Source organism: Ambystoma mexicanum, chromosome 12 (assembly GCF_040938575.1).
Source record: "Ambystoma mexicanum isolate Mex_15411 chromosome 12, UKY_AmexF1_1, whole genome shotgun sequence".
NCBI classification, from domain to species: Eukaryota; Metazoa; Chordata; class Amphibia; order Caudata; family Ambystomatidae; genus Ambystoma; species Ambystoma mexicanum.
The window spans coordinates 173,834,773-173,855,874 of NC_090936.1; the positions used below are offsets into that span (position 1 = coordinate 173,834,773).

The 21,102-nt window shown below is 43.4% G+C and overlaps 1 protein-coding gene across 1 annotated transcript in view; it reads left to right on the plus strand.

The window, feature by feature from the left end:
- Positions 1-21,102, plus strand: part of POLR3B (RNA polymerase III subunit B) — a 1,940,302-nt gene that overhangs the window by 384,124 nt on the left and 1,535,076 nt on the right. The window contains exon 7 of the mRNA XM_069628254.1: positions 19,592-19,683. Coding sequence (XP_069484355.1) covers positions 19,592-19,683 — 92 coding nt within the window. The remainder of the gene's footprint in view (positions 1-19,591; positions 19,684-21,102) is intronic.

Below are 21,102 nucleotides of genomic sequence, written 5' to 3' on the forward strand. Positions count from 1 at the left end.
GTGATTTACAGGCTGGGTTCAGAAAGAACAGAGGTACATTGGATCAGTGTTTCATATTTTATCTGTTAATTTTAAAATACAGTTTTATTAAAACTGAATTTGTGTTGTTTTTAGATTTGAAAATTGTCTTCGATTCAATTTTGAGGGCAAACCTGTGGCAGATTTTGTCATCTCGCAAAACCACCCTCCCAACACTGATCTCGATAATAATCCAATTATACTCTGGAACCAAGTCATAAGTCTGTTATGGTCTGGTTGGGGAGTCAACCTCACAGTTTGCTGTAAACACGGTGTGAAACAAGTGCGTGTCTTGGCACCCATCTTTTCAATATTTCTACCCAGTAAATCATTGATGCCTTGTTAAAGGGGTGCCAAGACTGCCTGAAATTGTCCACAGACAAATATCCAGCTATCTCCTAATTTTTTTATTTATAAATTTATATAGCGCTGATATATCTGTAGGCATCGAGGCGCTCGCATATAGACGCAGACATTGACAAATAAGACAATACAGATTCGTCCCTAAGACTTGATTTTCCTTAGAAAGCTATTCACCTAAACAGGTTGCTTTTCACAGCCTTTCTAAACATATCATAGTCATCCTCGAAGCCTCAATTGTTCTGGTAGACTGTTCATCTCTGGGCTGCTTTTACAGGAAAAGCTCAACCCAGTCCATTGGGCTTTTTGTATTTGGGGCAGCTGATCAGGCCCTGGTCTTCAGATCTCAAATTTCTTCCAGGGGCATAAAGTGAGTTCTTTTCCTTCAGGTACGCAAGTGCCTTTCCTGAAATACATCTGTGTTTTAAAATGGATTCTGTCTTCCACTGACAACCACTGAAGATCTCTCCTATCCTTAGTTATGTAGTCTCTCCTGGCTCTTTTTATTTATTTTTTACAATTCTCACTGCACTATTTTGCAGTACTTGACATCTGGCTGTACAGCCTTTACTTGCGCCAATCATGAGTGCATTACCATAGTCGAGCCTGGATAAGATTGTGGCTCTGGCTATGGTAGCACTATTATCCTCGCTCAAGAATGGTCTAATGGACTTGAGCAGTCGGAGGTAATATTGGCAATTTTTTGAGAGGTAAGAGACCTGTGCCTCAGAACCCATTGAGGCTTCCAATCATATCCCCAGTGTCTTCACCTTCTCCACTACGGTAATCGGGAAGCCTTTGATATTGGTGGTCTTATACTCTACATTGAGTTTAGCACGGGCTTGTGGGGAGGCAAAAATCATCAGCCCCGTCTTATTTCTGTTAAGACACATCCAGCTTTCCCTCATCCAGGCTTTGATGTTAAAAATAGATATTATCTTGGCAGAGTCTTTGGCATAGCACCTACTGAGTTCTATCACCAACTGCATGTCGTCTGCATAGTGTGTAAAGTATACTCCGATCTTATCCAGCATTATGCAGAGACATCTTGGATATAAATTGAATAACAGTGATGATAGACTTGCGCCCTGTGGGACGTCGAACCATATGGGTGTTTAATTCGAGAAGGCCCCACCCCCACGAGTGGATTTTTGATTTCCTCTCTGATGAAAAAGAAACTACCCATCTGGTTGCTTCACTGGAGCAGTTGCCTGCATTTTCCAATGCCCATTGAAGCTGCTGGTGATCCAGGAGGTCAATTGCTGTGCTAAGGTCCAACAAAACCAGTAAGCCAGTCTTAATCCTATCCATGATGCTTAGCATCTGAGTCTGTAAATCCAGTAATGCAGTCTCACTGCTATGTGCAGTCCTAAAACTGGATTGTTGTGTATGTAAGATGTCATTGGCTTCCACGTATCTTTGGAATTGCACTGTTGAAACTTTATCCAGAACTTTTAGTAAAAAGTTACAATTCATTATTGGCCGAAGATTACTGGGATCTTTTTGATCAAGACCATGTTTCTTTATCAATGGTGTAATAGTTACAGTCTTAATGATTTTGGGAACGTTCCTGTCTCTAAAAGACACATTCACCATTCTGCCAAACAAGGGTGCAAATATCTCCTTGTTATCAAGTATCATTTTGGAGGGTCGGAGGTTTTCTGTGCATGATGTTGGCCTCATGGATGTTATAATTCCTTCCATAGCCCCCGCTGTAATGGAATTGAACTTGAAATGTTCCTGGTTGTTTTGGGAAAGGGTAGGTCTACTCTGGTCTGTTTGGTTTTGAGTATTAGCCTGAGAGGTTTGTATAGCCTCTCTGGCCTTTTGTATTTTACTTGAGAAGGTTTCTTGCACCTTTCTGCAGTCCTAATTTGAAGGTTCAAATGATGCAGTCAGGGCCTTAGGTTTATCTACTGATTTGAGTATCTAAAATAGCTTTCTTGTTAAATTAGCCGCACCTAAGATGTGGCCGTTACAGAAATCCTTTTTTGCCTCTGTGATGCTTTTTTAAAAATAGTTTCTGTCTATGTTCTTACATTTATCTCGGTTGTCTTTTGTAGGGTTTTTCAGCCAACTACGTTCCATTTTCCTTTTTTCTTTTTTCAGCTGCCTCAATTCAGTGTTAAACTCTTTTTGGTGGTCGCTGTTGGCTCCAACTACTCTTTGTTTAATAGGTGCTAACCTATCCATTAGTTTCTGGATTTGTGAATTGAAAGTTTGTACAATATTTTCACATGTATCCCCATCCGTGGTGTTCAGAAGGATTTCCTCTGTGCACTGACCTAGGTGCACCGAAGCAATGTTCTTGAAATTTCTACTTGGGGACTTTTTTTGCTCATTGATCCTCTTTGGCTGTGGTTCAGGCACTATTACTGTACAATTTATTTTAGAGTGGTCCATTCATATACATGGTGTAGCAAGACCCATTTTGGTCTCAAGATTCTGAGCAACCACCCAATCAAGTGGGTTGCCTTGTGGTGTTGTGGGTTCTGAGTTGATGACCTTAAAGTCGATGTTATTCAGCTCTTTTTCCCGGAGGATGGCTTCCTTTTCCTTAGGATTGCTTCACCACCTATTCAATTCACCTATTAATAGGGTTGCAGTGCTAGGGTTTTTTAGTATGTTAAGTTGTTGGATGATTTCCTCATTGAAATCCGATATCGGTGATGGTGGCCTATAAATCACTATTATATTGATACAGCTGTTGCTGGAGGGTGTGTGTTTTAAGTGCAGGACTTCACAGCCCTTGCATACTGTAGTAGATGGAAACAAATGGATAGAATTTCTAGCTATAACCGCTACACCTCACCGTTGTCCTTGTTCCCTGTTATAGAGAATGGCGTAGCCTTCCAGCACAGCTTTTTCTATTGTGTGTCCACTTGGCTCATGAAGCCAAGTTTTGGATAGACATAACATGTCAATTTTGTAATCGACGATAAGATCATGGCTGCTTTGGCCGTGTTTATTAATTGAGCGAGTGTTTAATAAACATATTTTATTTGTTGGTTGTATTGTTCGTTCCTTCAGTAACGGTGGTGACAAGCTTTCTAGCGCTCTTGGGATTGAGTCATCCCATGTCCCTTCCCTTTCTTTCCCTGTGATTTTATCAACATACAGCTGTACAGTTGCTAATTGTTGTTGTTTCTGAATATCCAGCAGCAATGGAATAATGCTCATATGCCCCATCCTTACCTCCAACTAAGCTGTGGCCTGGGCTCCAAAGTAGCACCCTGTGGCCTCTTGCTTCGATGTCGGCGAGGACCGGCAAAGACCTGATGGTTCGTGATATAGAGGCCTGGGGAACTTGGGAAATGTATTTCCCAGTTGTAAAAAAATGTATCCGGTAAGCAAAAGCCTGAATGCGAGTACATTTTCTCACTGTAAAACAATTACTGATACAAGTACACAAATTAACCCCCATTAATCTGACCAACCATCAGGATAAGCAGTAACTGTTATTTGAAGAAATAAACATGCCGTAGTGCAGATGAATTTCGATCTGTGCTATGCAATGCCTTTCTAGCTAACACAAGTCCTATGCGGGCAATGCTGTTTTAATTTCAACAACACCTATGGGTCTAGAGAAATCCCTATCTATTTTTATGGCTCCAACTAAATTTAAATATTGCCAAGACCAAATCAATGGTGTTCATTCCTTGTCAGCATAAACGTAAATCTATCTAGCTGAAGGTCAACACACACTAATGGAGCAGGTTGATTGCATTGATTATCTCGGGTGAGATTCCAGGAATATCCACTTTGGGGGGCACAAGGAAGAAAAGCAGCAGTTAATTTAGATGAGCTCAGCGGGGCCACTAAGACATATTTTGCGATGCATGGAAGAGTGGCTTTATCTTCTGCACTGGATTTGTATGATGAGCAGGTTTTACCTGCGGTTTTATATTGATCAGAGCTTTGGGGGCAGGTTTACTGTGGGCTAGTAAGATAAAGGAAAATATATATTACTCCCTCCGAGTGCCCCTTCAGCTCTCACCCACCTAGAACTTTGCTCCGGTTAGATTGGTACCAAGGCTGTTTAGTTCTGTCTTTCTCTAGTTAAGAGTGTGGCACCAACCAGGCCTAGGAAAATGTAGAGAGGCATTAGCTCATTTATTGTCTCTAAATGGAGGAAAAAGTCTTAATTGGTTTACACATATAAAGAAAATGCTTAGTGCTCTGGATGCCTTAAAGCTGTGGGAAAATCCCACGATGAGTTGTCGTAAACTAAAGGCGGGTGCCAAGATTTGAACCTGGGACTACATTTTGGCCGATGCCACGAATTGTAAATTGGGGTTAGACCATTGATCTCACAATCCAGAGATTGGTTTCAAATATTATTTGGATTTAATTTCCTTACCTTTTGAAAGATCATTGTACATGTGCCTTAGATTTGGCACTTTTCCAGTTGCTTGTTTTACCCATTCTTGGAGGGAATTCACTACTGAGGTTTGTCCGCTGTGTTGAGCGACCAAAGAAACTGTAATGCATTTTTTATCGATTTGCCACAGGACTCTGAGATTAAGACATGTTTAATTGAGACCAATTCTGAAAGATGCTGGCATCTGCTGAACTAGTTCTGCATTGCTTTTTCTAACTCAATGTTTACTACCCCATGTACTATCTGCAACTGCTCGATACAGCAATAGGGTATGGCTGTTGAGGAAAAGTTCTCTAATTTTCAAGACTGCAAGCATAGCTCTCCTTGTTTTAGCTGTCCGCTCTTTTTTAGGTTTGAATTAGGTGAAACCTATATAGAACGTTGTGAATCCTGCCACAAGGTAGTTTTGATTTTATGTATTCACTGCATTTTAACAAATGTTTTTATCCTTGCTTGTTAATAATGTATTGTATTCCATTCTTGTTTGTTTATAATCCAATGTACTTTATGCTTTTATGGCACTTATGCTGAATAAAGCTGTGCGGTCTGTCTGTTTTTTGCATGTGTGTGTATGTATGTATGTATATAAATATATTTCTGAGGCTTGGGGAATCTGCTTAGATCACATGCTGTGCATAGGCCTACATCTAGTGGAAGCTGCGGAGTATTACAGTTTGTTCTTTGAAACTTGAAAAGGGACGTCGAATAGGGCGTGCCGGTAATACTATCCCTAGTGTGACGTCCCCTGTACCCATGGTCCCTCACGCGTGTAGGACCCTCAGATTGTTTTTTCCGCCATATTAGTCAGACGTGCGGAAGTTCCTTTGGCGCTTTGCCGTTTATAGTTAAAGAATTACCGTTAATACTTCCCTTTCACTTACACCATACGCCGAAGAGCGATGCCGGTGAAGATTGACAAAGTCAAGTGTTGAGGACTGCCACAACGGACCTCGGGCCTTCGAAGGCCTCTGGCCTCGGCCCTGTATAGTAGGGAGAGTTGGGGGGGGGGGGGAGTTTTTGGTCATACAGGCTTCTTTCCCACCTTTTCTTACCAATACCCGCCCGCTGCCATTTCGTAACATATGGAGAGTACTCCATTCAAATTCTGCCCTAAGTGTAATAGGAAGTTTCCCAGGGTGGATAAGCACAATACGTGCAATCTGTGTCTCCCCCGAGACCATCCTGAGGCTACCTGTCAAGCTTGCAAGCTCTTCAAACCCTTAAGGACCGCTCAACCAGACAACTAGAGGCCATGGAAGTGGAAGGGACATTTAGCGATGGCAGCAATGCCGCTGAATCGGATGGCCAGGGCAAAGCGGTGACTTCGCACACCCGTGCGCAGGCCCCTGACCCTGAAGGACTGGGTGGCGGCCACGTTGTGGGGTTAACACCTGGCGGCAAAAGTTGCTCCACATTCTACCTCCACTAAGCACATCAACCCCAGCCGTGACTCGACAACCGAGCGATCGGCACCGGACGACACCAAGAGAGCGGTTCAACACATCTTTGTCCTCTGGGTGTTCCCGTTCGCCTCATGACAAAGCCCAAATGTCTTTGGTTGATAAAGGTGTCACACGATCAATGGTCCAGAGGCCCGATGGTCAGTCTGACTGTACACCCAAGATTCAACGCCCTTCTTCGAATCCCACCTCCGAGACTCGATGCGAGGCATCAGATCCCTCGGAGGCCCCTAAGAAAACTGGGAAACAATCCTCTAGTGATGGGAAAGGGGATAAACAACATAAAAAGACATCTTTAGAACCCCATCTTCATAAAGAGAAGCATAAAGCCCCTAAATCAACAGGGAAGTCCAAGGTCTCAGATCCTACCACTAAAAGTAAACTCCTTCCTTCCACTGCTCAGGATATGGGCACTGATGAGGAACCAGAACCTGTTGTTATTCCTAGCTCTAAACAATGGAGCTCAGTAGACATGGTCATGAGAAGGATGTCATTCATGGCTGACTTTTATGAAAAGAACCCTAATCACTTGAATGGTTACTACAACACCCCTCCTACCATTGCCCCTTCGGGGTCCAAGGCAACACCTGAGTACTCTCAGCCCCCTGCTAAAAAACTCCGCTCTGACGCCCCGGTTCAGGGCTTGGTCACAGAACCCTTTGTGGCTGAACCTTACCACACTGATTCATATTGTGATGAAACAGAACCTCAATTGGTTGATGACCAGACGGTTGTCTCTTATTATGGGGATGACAAGGACCAGTAGGAGGAGGAGGAGGAGGAGTAGGAGGAGGAGGAGGAGGAGGAGGATGATGATGAGGCTGAAGCCTACAATATTGACTCCCGGGTTCCTAAAGACCCCCCGGTGCATGACTCGCCTGTAGATAACCAACCCCTCCTCAATGAGTTACTGTCTAAGGCAGCTGCCCATTTTCATATCAACACACAGGGTGTCCAAGAAGACATGGATTTCACTGAAGAAATCCTAGGAGACAAAAAAGCCATTACTCAGGCTATCCCTCTGTTCAAATCCATCCAGCGTAGAATTGATCCCTCGCTGCAAACCCCAAATCTCACTCGAGCAGTTAATCCACGAGTCGAGAAATTGTTCTGTGCCGCACCCTCCGATCCCCTGTACATTAGGGGCCAATTAAAACCTGATTCCCTGGTCGTAACCACCACCAGAAAGAGGGCAGGTACACCGCTTGTTTCTTAGGAAGAAAGTAGACGACTCTATGCTCTGGGTAGAAAGTTTGCCTCCACTTCAGCCTAACAGGCACGAATTGACAACAATGCCACCCTTTTGGCAAGCTACAATTGCCGTCAGTGGGAGGAGGTATCTGCTTTAGTATCCTCTGCACCCGAACCCTTAAAGAGCTAGTTGCCTCGGCTGGCAGCAGATGGAAGGTCTGTATCAGGCTGCATGCTAAAAACAAATTTTGATGCAGCAGTAATGCTGGGAGGTTAATATGCCGAAGGCACTGTCATAAAGTATGTCAAGCCACAAAAATTCTGCATGAATACACTACAAGAGGTAATCCCTCTACTAAAAAATGGGGATTACATGGCAACATTGGATATGAAAGATGCTTATTTTCATATTTCAATGTTCCCAGCGCACAGAAGATTCTTGCGTTTCAAAATATGAAACCAGCACTACCAATTCAAGGTGTTGCCCTTCGGAATAGCCTCAGCACCAAGGGTATTCACCAAAGTGCTGGTGGTGGTGGCAGCGCACCTACGCAGGGAGGCAATTCCAGTGTACCCTTACCTGGATGACTGGCTCATTACAGGGGAGTCCCCCCTAATTTGCAGACTAAACATCCAAAGAACAATCAACCTCCTCTTCCAGTTGGGCTTCTCAATCAATGAGAAAAAGTCAAGCCTGGTGCCAAGCACCTCAAAACAGTTCTTAGGAGCTGTCCTAAATACCCAAGAGGGGTTAGTCTTTCCATCAGAGGAAAGAATTTGAAATGTGTTGCTGCACATTCCTCAATATCAAGCCGGTCGCCAAATAAGGGTGCACAAAGCTATTTGTTTGCTTGTCATGATGGCATCTTGCATTTACCTGGTTCCCCACGCGCGCCTGCGCATGCGACCCATGCAGGAATGGTTGGCGAAACAGTGGGCTCAGGCAAGTGGTCAGTGGGACGATCTAGTGGTCGTTTCGCCAACACTAGTACAGAGTCTTCGCTGGTGGACAAGAGAGAATCTTACGAAGGGGCAACCCTTCTAAGATCCGGAGATACAGGCCGTTGTCACAAGAGATGCCTCCCTGGCAGGGTGGGGTGCTCACCATCTTCACTACACAGCTCAGGGTCTCTGGTCTCACACACTGGCTCAGAACCAGATCAATCTGCTAGAACTTCTGGCAGTCTTCAGAGAGCTTCGGGCATTCAAACCCCTCCTATCCAGCCAGTCAGTGCAGATCCTAACAGACAGCACGACTGCAATGTTTTACTTAAACAAACGAGGGGGCACTCGTTCTCCCAATCTGTCCAAGCTTGCCCAGAAAATTTGGAAATGGGCACTCAAACGGAAGATTTACCTGTCATCCCAACATGTTCCAGGGGAACTCAACTCGCTAGCGGATGCTCTGAGCAGAGATTCCCCTCCCAGAGTGGCGACTACACGAAGAGGTCTTAGGGAAACCTCTGCTCTCAGTGGGGTTTCCCCCATATAGACCTATTCGTCACAAGTGAAAACAGGAAATGCCCAGACTTCGCATCCAGGTTCCCCCAGTCAGGCTCCAAGGGGAACGCCTTATGGATGAATTGGTCAGGGATATTTGCCTACGCTTTTCCATCAATCCCTCTGATGAGGAAAGTGGTGAACAAGATCCACAGGGAACCAATGATGCTTATCCTAGTTGCTCCTATGTGGGCAAGACAACCATGTTATCCACACCTATGCAAACTGGCGGCGTGCGACCCCCATCAAACTCCCGTGCCGGTACAACCTACTCTCCCAGCACGAGGGGCTAACAGTGCATCCTCAGCCCAACTCGATGAACTTGGCAGCATGCCTCCTGAAGTCATAGAGTTCCGACATCTCAATTTACCTCAGAGATGTATGGATATCTTGAAAGAATCAAGAAAACTGAACACGAGGCACTGTTACTATGATAAATGGAAACGATTTGTAATTTGGTGCCAAATTAAGCAAATCAGCCCCGTTGATTGTACTCCTTCTAATGTGGTCACCTACATGCTCCACCTACTGGATGCAGGGTTAGTGTTTAACTCACTAAAAGTACACCTGGCAGCTTTATCAGCCTACACCACTTCCCATAACAAGGTGTCATGGTGAAAGGTGTCAGTCATCAAAGCATTTATGGAAGGGGTAAAGAGACTCCACCCTCCAATTTCTAACCCACCTCCATATTGGGACCTTAATGTGGTACTTGCTAAGCTCATGGTACCTCCCTTTGTGCCCATGTACAAATCTAGTCTCAAACACCTGACTTATAAAACTGCCTTCTTAGTAGCCATTACCTCCATAAGAAGGGTCAGTGAAATTCAAGCTCTGTCCGTGCAGGATCCTTTCTTTACTATACATAAGGACAAACTGATTTTACGCACTCACCCTAGGTTCTCACCTAAGTTAATTTCAAAATTCCATGTTAACCAGTCTACAAGAACACAAATGCTCTGCTGAGGTGAAACTCCACACACTAGATGTGAGGAGAGCGGTCCTCTACTACATAGACAAGACCAGACCGTTAAGGAAAATAGATCAACTGTTCCTCTCCATAGCGCCAGGCAGGGAAGGAGATTGCATCTCTAAAAATGCCATCCCAAAGTGGATAGTCGGATGTATCCAACTGTGCTATTCCCTTTCAGATAAAACACTGCCTTTTACGCCAAGGGCCCACTCAACAAGAGGTACTGGAGCCACTCTGGCTTTCATTGCAAATGTACCCCTGGACAGCATTTGCAAAGCAGCTACGTGAAGGTCTATTCACACATTTACTCAGCACTACTGAATTGACACTCATTCCAAGACAGATACGCAAGTGGGACAAGCGGTTCTAAGACATTTGTTTTCTCATGACCCTTCTCACATACCACCTCCTTCTAACACTGCTCGCTAATCTATGCACAGCATGTGATCTAAGCAGATTCCACAAGCCTCAGAAGGGATACATTACTCACCGTAATCGTATTTCTGATGCTTGTATCTGCTTAGATTCACATGCGCCTGCCCTTCCTCCCAGCGGAGAGAAGGCGCATGGATGCTTGTAGTCTTATCTATCTTATCTGCTTGGATACTTTGTACTCAAGCTACTCCTCATGCTACCTAATGTCAGAAAAAATACAATCTGAGGGTCCTACACGCGTGAGGGATCATGGGAACAGGGGACGTCACACTAGGGATAGTATTACTGGCACGCCCTATTCGACGTCCCTTTTCGAGTTTCGAAACACAAACTGTAATACTCTGCAGCTTCCACTAGATGTTGGCCTATGCACAGCATGTTAATCTAAGCAGATACAAGCATCAGAAATACGATTACAGTGAGTAATGTATCATATATATAAGGGACGTCATGGTTAAGTTGCGCTACTAAAAATCTATGAAATTCAGTGAAGAAACGTTGTTAAAGGGACATTATGGTTTTAAGTAAAACCGAAAAATCCCAGAAATTTGCCAGTTATGGTAAGCTAAGCAACCATAACTCGTGCCACCACCATGCGCTGCTAAGACTTATACCCATGACAACAAAGATGACATCACAGACAACCATATCATGGAAACTATAAAATATCACTGTCCCACATGTACCTGCACCCCCAACCATCCCCAAAAAATCCCCATCACCAAAAACGTTATGATGAGACTTCAATCCCTTCCTCCCCTACCATCCAACATTTAGAAATCCCTAATTCCCCTGTATTTGTATCCATTTCTGCTCCCCGTCTCTTTCATAATTTCTTTATTTTTATACAATAATAAAATATTATGTATGCTGTTACTATATTCCTCTGTTTTTTTTTTTATTTGAAAAGACCGTTAGGGTGTCTGTGAACAGCGCGGGAGTCCGGATTTCCGCAATTAACCAAAAGGGGTTGTCCTAAGGACACTATTCTGTTCGCAATCAAAATGGAGGTGTCCGCGGGACACAAAATCTGTCCGCATGTCTGCTATTATTTAAAATATGGTGTCCTAAGAACATCCCCCCCTGTTCGCATTGTCCGCAATCAGAGTGAATGTGTCCGTAGAACACACAGCCCATCTACCTGTCCGCAAAGTTGTGACGCACATTTAATTAGTTTGGGGACCTGAACATTGTCCGAAGAACACCCGCACGCATGCGTATCACACCCTCGGATCCTACGAACATCACGCCTGTCCGTAACTGTCCGCCACACGTATGTTGCACTTTTAATTAGTTCAGGGACAAGAACAGCGTCCGTAGGGGACACACACTGACACGCATGCGTACAGCCGATCCCGCGCATTTAGTGTTCTACGGACACCCGTCGCATTCACAAATGTGTCCGCAACGTCATCATGTGACCGCACCCACGCTAAGCGTGGTTTCTTGTTCGTGAACACAGTCCGGGCCCCCGGACACACAAAAAGTACTTTTATGAGCAATCCAAGATATTTTCCTGTGAAACTTCACCCTTGCACATGTCCCAGACCATGTCCCTAGCGATCTGGATACTTTTTGGAACTTTTTGAACCCTTTTTGGTGTTTGAAGTGTTCGTGGACAGCCCGGCTGTCTGCGAAGCGCGCACCAGCACGCCTATAAAAGGCCACACCCCAGAGGTCCTCCTTATTCTGCTTTTGGATTACCAAGACAGAGTACTGCCTCTTTGGCTTGTATTGACATTCACTGTCATTGCGGTCTATTGGTGCAGGTTCCTGCTGTTCCTGATTCGTGGTTGCTGAACTTTATGGAACTGTAAGAGAAGAATCCTGCTTGAATTTGGGGAAGGGGAATTCACCCAGATTATAAGGAGAGACTTTTGCCATGTTACAAATTCAGTTATGTTATTCTTATTGAATTGCCATGCATTACCTCATTGATTTATTATATGTATAAGTGTGAGGGACAGATATAATTTGTTATAGTGTTTCCTTTAGTTTATGTTAGGCAGGGAAATCCTCATCCGGGGAGGGATAGTGAGGCGTTTATCCAACCTTTTCATTTAATAAAACAGCATCTTTTGAAAAAACTTCACAAAGTTGTCCGCTTCACATTTCTGATCCCTCACAGCAGCCAACAAGTTGAGGAGGAGTCTGTCTACAAAAGCAGAGACGGCTCATTCTGAACTTGTCTCCGTCAGGGACAGGTTCCCTGTACTTCTCTCTAGTCGCTGTTGCAGGAAGAGGTGCTGTATAGCAAAGGAGTTGTTGTTGCCTGAGGGAAGGACCTAGACTACCCTGGAGCACTGTCTGCCTGGAAGCTGCCTGAAGACCTTAGAGGAAATTGATTGACCAAGGGGGAAGGAGGAGAGTACCCCTGCAGCACATATAAGTCAAAAGGGTAGAAGTGCTGACCTGCTACACCTGCTTGAGGTGCCTGAGAAGAGGAAACTGACTAACCCAGGGTGAGGTAGGAGAGCCAGAAAGATTAAAGAGCTGACCCATCTGAGAACCCTCGGAAGAGGCTAAAGCAAAACCTTGCTACAATCCTGGTAAAGAGCGACCCGGCCAGAAGCAGGAACCCTGAGAGGCAGAGGGGCAATAGTCCAGGTCCCCTGAGGACATGAGAGAGAAAGAAAGAAAGAAAGAGAGAAAGAAAGAGAGAAAGAAAGAGAGAAAGAAAGAGAGAGAGAAAGAAAGAGAGAAGGAAAGACTCCTGAAGGAAAGGAAGATATATATATATCATCCGGCAGACGGAGATAGAGAACCAAAGCACAGGACCCAGCTGATCCCTCGCCTGAGGTCCTGCGCAAAGGAAACTGTAAGAGAAAACCTCTTTTGAATTGTTGGACTTTCGTTATTTAGGGAAAGACTTTAAGGTCATTATTCTACCCTCCATACTTTTCACCCAATGGAAGGACTTTAAGTGTAGATTTTTCATTGCACCATTTGATTTAGCTATTCAGACAACTCACTTTCAAAGAACTTTTGATTCAGGAAACCTTTATTTCAAGTTGAAGGATTAGTTGTGTCATGTAAGTTTACTTTAGGGGTTTTATTACTATGCGGCACCTTTTTACTTCATATGTGAAGTACATTTTCAGTTTGCGTTACTCACTCGGGGATTTACTTCTAAAGCATTTATGTTAGAACATTTTGCTTTATTCTTTAAACCCTGTTTTGATTACATCTGCTTAATAGTCATTTCTGTAAAAAGACCCAAAGTTTGAGACCCTTCTGTTGCCTTGTAGTCACACTCGCCACAGCAGTAATTATAAAGTAAGCATGATGATTGTTATTACCTGGCTAGTTTGGCATTTGGGTAAAGCCAATCTAGCCTTTTCTTACTGTTGCATTGTTTATTTTTCTGGGCACCTATGGTAAAGTAAGCATGATAAGTGATATTACAAGGCTATATTGTCTTTTTGTTGCAGCCAGTCTAGGGCATGGCTTACTGTGGCATGGCATTTTTTTTACTGTGCATCATTACGGCAAGAGCAATTACGTGTTTGTCCTACATTGTGCAGCCAGTTTTTACATGTTTGCTATTAAAAACGCAATGCTACAATAAGAAAAGCAGTAATATCGCTCAGCAAAAAATACCAAATCATCAATTAAAGAATTAAAGACGAATGCTCCTGCGCACTGTTACATCTATTGGATTTTTGGATGCTGCATTATCGCAGCAACTGGCAATGTAGGGGCTCTGTTTATCATACAATGACAATACCTGACATGCAGCTGTAATTGGAATGATCTAGCAATAACTGGCACTACAATGCTGTAGTGGCATATCTATTTCAGTGCCTCAGCCTATCTTTCTATTGGGTCTAAGCCTTTCATATCATGACTCCATCCATGACATATGAAAGCAGTATCCTTATTAAAATGTGTTTGGTATCTAAAATATTCTTGTTGTCTTTAGTATCTATTTGGTATTTTAAAAATGGTATGCTTATTTACTTTTCTTTTTATGCCCGCAAGCAAGCCTCTTCCAGTGATGTCACAAGGGTTAAAGAGTAACTGATGCATCAGTGTCAAACGTCATGTTATATCACTTCCTGTGATGACATCAAGTGTGTGATGTCACTCATGCTACCCCTGTCATTTTTGTAAATCGATGTCCCAGGTTAATATTAGATATTTTTATGCTTTTATTATGCTTCCTTTGTTTATTTTACATGTGTTTTTATGGATTGCAATATATCCGAAATAAACAATTCATTCATTCGTAAGGAACAGAATTATTTAATTGCCCACTGCATCTGAATCCCCAAATAATCTGGAGATTGATGAGGATAACAAACTATTAGGTACCAGTGCGAACGCTATTCTCATTAAGAATGTGTTTAGCATAGATGCTAGCCCTCTGGACAAATCTGTAATTAGGATATCAAGTGATGTATGGTTAAGCCTTATACTGTGACTTGAAATAGCTTGAAGCCTCTGTTTTTAAGGATCTTTCTATTTCAGACATAAAAAAAGAATGAGTGTGGTAGGTCAGAAATAGGAGATGGACAAGCAGCCATCACGAGTTCTCACAAAAATAACCTGAAGTATCCCTACGTCTAAGATTCTAGCCTAAAGATGTCCAAAAGGGTGCTCGTCAGAATGTTGATACAAAAACTAAGAACGTCCTCTGTTCAAACCTGACCTAACCTACTTTCTGTCCCTACCGCTATTAAAAAGAACTCAACATGAGATACACTTAGGCCCTTGCACTGGCATCGTGGTTAGTTTCTGACCTCCACCCAGCTGTGTTAATTTCATAGAACTACTTGTCCTTTCGCCAGGGTCTAAGCTTGAGTATCTTTTCTATTCAATCTTTATTTTAGTTTGTTCCTACAAGTCTCTTTGTTTCATCCGCTCTAGGGACCGTATGGTCAGTCTACCTTTCCCCCTCCCACAAGGAGGGTACCCCTGGTATACATTACCAGGCAAACTGCAGGCTTTCTGGTCCGGGAGGCAGTTCTTGGAGTTCAAGCGGCCTTGGGGTATTGCATCTCCCAGCCCACGTGGTGGTCTGGTTTTCATTACCCCATCTAGGGGTCCCGTTTCTCTCGTTCCACTTAGGGATATGATGACTCACACTGGCGTGGTGTATGTTTTTTTGCAGCCTACCTTGGGGTATGGTTTCTTGCAGCCCGCTTTGGACTATGGCTTTTCCCGGCCCCCTTAGGGGTATAGTTGCTCTCCCCTGCCCTGGGATGTGTTTTCAGGCACACCACTTTCGTAATTTCCTATTTATATAGGAGAGAGCAGTGCTATGTATCTGGACCTCGGAAATCGGGCTGTGATTTTATGGCTCTTGATCATCAGTCGTTGTTCATAACTAAAGCAAATCATGCATGCTGCTAGCGCTTAGCAGATCTGTGCGTGGCCCACTGTGCTCTAGCATGACTAAAAACAAACGCCAGCAAATTATAGTGAACTCGAGTCCTCCTTGTTTGAGATTACGGTTCTGAATTGTTGCATGAATAAATGACACCTGCTGGGATATATGATATAGTGTAATCTAATCCTAATCTTCTCATAGCATGTGTGTGCATTATGCAAGCTGCATTAATAGCAATCGGGGCATAACAAGCTGACATCGTGAATCGCATAAAGGTTACATGAGATGCAGTCATTTTGGGCGAAAAACAACTGTTTTCTAGGTTAAATGCATGCAATTTCAAAAGCACGTTTCCTGTTTCAGCCTGTACATCGCGCTGAGTCTAAATACAGCCAGGCAAAAACCATTGTACTCATACTAAAGGAAACTAGCTTAAGGAAAACTGCTTCCCTTCTATTGGCTCTTACTTTCTCTCCTCTTCTCTACTCTCCCAAGCCCCAACACACCAACGATGCTCACGTCGTCCAAATACAACTGCTCTGTTTCCTGTCTCTCTAGATGTGTCCTATATGTTAAACGTGCCTGACAGAAATGCTGGCTGCAAGATGAAACAAGTTATATTTGGTTTCTAGGTCAATAGGGCAAAAACAATCTCTGTACAGAGTGATGAATTTTGAAACTTGGATTTGTGTACTTCACATTTTTTACTTTGTGCGGTCTAAGAAAAGTCTATTACATAGAATTTAGCTCTCTGCTCGGCTTGGGAAACTTCCTCTGTTTGCCTAGCCAGTGATCCTAATGGGAAGGGTAGTAATACATCTCTATGTTGAAGGTTGTCTGCATCCACTTCATTCAGCACAAATTGCATTTTTTCTACTTTACAGAACAAGTGCATTAATGCATTGTTCTTGAAGTTCTTTATATAGTCAACAGCATGCGTATGCTTCGTGCACATTTACAGTTTGTCACAGTAGTCTGAACCCATAGATTTGTGTTAATGTCATTGTGTTTGAGGTCATAAGGGCAGGAATCATATCACTGCCTTCCGGTATGGTTTCTCAGAGCCCTCTTTGGGCTCTGGCTTCTTCTCGTCCCGTCTAGGGGTATGCTATCTCTTGCCCTGTCCCTGGGTATGGTATAGTGCACCCTGCCCTGTGGGGGTATGCATACTCATGCTGCCCGGGAGTATGGTTTTGTGAACCCCGTCTGGGGGTATGTTTTTGGGCAACCTTTGACTGCCTCATCTCCTTGAAGCCGCTGTGTATCTTTATCTTTGTTGCGATGATCCTAGAGTATATGGGGAAGTTCAGTGTAGTTGTTGCTACCTCCTCCGAGTCCCTCTATATTCTCTGCTGCAGGCAGAGCTTGTGCCTCTCTTTCTGGCTTCCTGTGACTGTGTTTACCGTTCCTCGGTCCACCTGTGGTCATCTGGCTTAAGTTCCACACTGCTCCTGTCTGAGCATTCACAGTTTCTCCTCCGGTAGACTTGGCAGCATTTTGCGTGCTTTGTCTGTCCTGCCACGTTTGGCTCAAGCTCTTTTCTTCGTGCCCTTCCTCCCTGGGGGAGGGCTCTGTGCCTGTGCAGCTTGAGCAGAAATTTCTCTCTAGGTCTTACCATTGTTTGGCTCTTCATCCCCCTGTTAGGGGGTGGCTCTTCCCACGGCTTGCTCAATCACAGCTGACCCTGTTTACAGATAAGGTCAGAAACCACACCAACCATCCTTATACGTACTTTCTTGTCCTAAACCTTTTATCTCTCATTTAACCAAGAAAGGTAGTATTGAAATCTTGAGGCTAGGGAGGATAACTGCTCTGCCTTCTTAGGGACCTCCTGTCCTTTAAGTGGGGGAGAGAGGTCACCCTCAGTGAGATCCCACTTGCCCTGTCCCCTAGGGTGTGTTAAGCCGAGTGGGCTTGCCTCTCTAGTTCCAAAGGGGGTGGATTCCTATTGGGGAGAATGGATGACGGTTCTGAATAATTTGCTGTGGGTGCTCTCTGCATTACCGATAGTCTTTGAATGTGGCATACTGAACAATCTGCGTGCCATACTGGTTCGTATAGCCCACTGATTCTACAATAATAACACTTTATGGACATTCCACGCTTTGCTTGGGCCTAGAACTATGGGCCCCGGGCCATTACCTGACTCGGTAATGCCCCTGCGGCTCTGGCATATTACTTAATTAGCACCCTGGCCCGCAAAACCAGGTGTACTAATAGCATTCTTTTCTGTTCCCAAACGCTGCAGCGTTTCGTAACGGAAAAGAAAAGAAAATGTCCAAGGAAATGGCCGCTGGCAAAGGGAAAACGGAATCCCGTTTTCCCTTTCCATGACGTCCATCGGGAGCGGACGCGCTGGGTACAGAAGTGTTCCCAGCATGTTCACTCTCGAAAAAGGAAAAATCAGAAGGTAAGTGGGGTTGGGAGGGTCGGAAGGGGAGGAGAAAAAAAAACACATGCCTGAATCCCCAGTGGGGGACAAAGGCGGCATCCAGCCGTGTGGAGGCTCTCAGCGGGGTTGGCCAAGCTTCGAGCCTCCTCATTGGCTGAGGGGCTGCCACGCCCCCCGCTGGGAACAAAGCAGTGGAATCCCGGCCAAGGGATTCCCGGCGAGGTATGGACCTGGCGAGGGCAAATCAGGATGTTTGTTTCATTCTGGTTGACCCTCGCCGGGTAGTAATGTCAATTAGCAATGGTGTGCTAAGTAGGTACAATACTCTGACCATAATGTTTCAAATAGCTCAATGAAAACCGTCATTGGTCTGGGCCTTGGGCATTTCTTTATTTTCTTAACTTGGCACAATTCAACCTTTTTATAGATGTATTTACTCAGTGAAAATAATGCCAACTATTCATCCTATAAACAAGTGATGTGCTAGCTGGGTTCAACTATAGATGCGTTAAAAAAGAGAGAATAAAATGTATTAATCCAAATATTTGGCTCCGGGTAGTGCTATTCTTGCTTTTATTTCTTACGATCACATTATGGATTTGGCTATCTTTGGAGATGAAGCTTTGATCGTTGTTGTAAAGACAGCACTACAAAAATGGATGTATGATGGCAATCGGAAGAAAATACAATTTGCTGGACCTTTGTTGAACTAGTATGCTTAATGCTAATGTGTCCTGGATAATAGATGATTGTGTGCAGCAGCAGAATATTAACTTGGATAATTAAAAAGTACAAAGCACAAAGTCTACCAATTTTGATTGGTTTGACTACCCCAAGTCAGACAAAATATCACTGATGTTGATTTAGACCATCCAGCTCTCTGGAATGGAAATTATGCCATAGATTGACCCAAAAATACAGTACCATCACCCAGAATTTTGCAAAAGTGGACCCATATGTCCCCTAATTCTTAGAAACAAAAACATAATTGGAAATGAGAAATACATTTTTGTCTCCAAGGAAAGATCTTAACCCATTTTGCATATTGTATCACTATTTGTTCTCTGAAATCAAGATTTTGAGCTTCGACTGTCTAGCAGTGGTACACGGGCAACCTACTCGGTGCGTTTTTCATTTCCTTTGGTGGTAAAACGGCGCAGTGAGTTCATCCTCCCTCCTTAGAAATGTGTGCAAGTAAATGTTCATGAGCATGATATCCCATAGGCCAAGCCGTCGCCGTTGTTCTGAGGTCGATAAAATTTGCACTTTAAATTGAATAATTGGAACACCTGTTATTTGCATCAAAGCAAACCATATTCTATGGTGGCAAAATACAAATGAAAGCTATTTTAGTATAATCTAGGGTTAAAACGAATAGCTTTATTGTCAGAATGTTATTGAATATTTATGTGAAGATAATATGGTTTGATCGTGACTCTTTAGAACCGTATATTCATCCAGTGGAGTGGTCAATGAATTGCTAGTATTTCATTGTTGTCACTAGCATTGTTGCTTAACAGGAATTAACAATTCTTTGTTTTTCTTGCAGAATGCCTATAATGCTACGAAGCTCAAACTGTGTTCTAATGGGGAAAACTCCTGCTGAGTTTGCTAAACTTAACGAATGCCCTTTAGATCCAGGTACAGTTATTACTGTTTGAAATTTTGACCAGTTGTCTATTTCAATATTTGTTTTGAAATGTGAAATTAAACCAAAATAAAACCTTATCAAAATGTAATAATTCATTAGATGAGACTGTTTATAGGTGAAATATCTTTTTTATTTAAAAAAAGCTGCCTTATGAGAATTCAAAAACCTTTAGAGCATCAAATGTAGTACATGATTACCATTGTGTCTACTTGACTTTCATTAAAGATGACTTTTCTGTACCATCATCCAGACCATTATTTGATCTTTACTGCAGTGTAAACCTAAATCCTGTCCTTCATCTATCTCACATTAAAGACCAATGTCTTAAGGTTTAACAAAACCAACAATCTCTGTTCAAGTCAAGTGACATGGTCTAGCCACTACGTTATTAACTTCACTTCAGCCCTGCAAAGCGCAGGAAGTACCCTTCAATCTTCAGAGGAAATCCTAAATCCTATTCTCAAGTATAACAAGAGCATTGGATGCTCTCACACACCTAAAAGGAAGAAACAACCAGATACCCCAAGAGCGGTTTTAATTATGCACTTCTACTGCTAAAAAGGCACGTCACAAGCTAGTGGCTGAACAGCACAGAAAATGGACCGCCCTGACCAAAATAGCCCTAACAGAAGCATCAACCAAGTACCTACCACCTAATGCAGAAATAAGTGTTGCGATGTTTGCCTGCCCCATAGCGCTTGTCAAGGTGATGCAGAGTTTCATCTCCCCAACCTGCATGGCCTCAACCACCAAATTCCCAAGACCTTTGCAACAAACTATTTACCATCACCATTGAAAATATAGTCCAACAAATCCCAGGGAAAGCATTAAAAAAGCCTAACACCCAGCTGAATATTACCCTGCAAAACCTTCCATAGCCATTGAGGTCCCTGCACAGAGCAATTTACCTTCAACATTGTAGAAACGATTCAAAAGCTACACAATTCCCTTAATCCAGCAAGAGAAACTGCCCATAGATCATGATCTTTAGTTGTTGTGATCATTGTGCATAGATTGCTATTAATCCACTTTTCTTCCTACATAGATGCCTAAATATTTGTGGTTTGTTGTATTTCAGTGGAACAGTTTCTACCTGTCAAAGTTGCATCTCTTCAGAAGGACAAGGTTAAGTTGTGTGCTCCACTTTTGTCTAGATTAAACTCGAAACCAGATGTCGGCTTAAAACTTTTCGGTAGTTCCACTAAGGCTGGAATTGGGAAGTTAGGAGAATATCGTCAGCAAAAAGTGTTATTTTGTTTAGTCGTTACCTCTATATTCAATGCAGTAAATCCCTTATGTTTCCCTATTCCTCGCTGCTGCTGGTTCCACTGCCAGAGGAAAGAGTAGCACGGACAGAGGGCATCCCTGACATTTGCCATGTGTGAGTAAAGGGGTGTCGTACAAAGCAA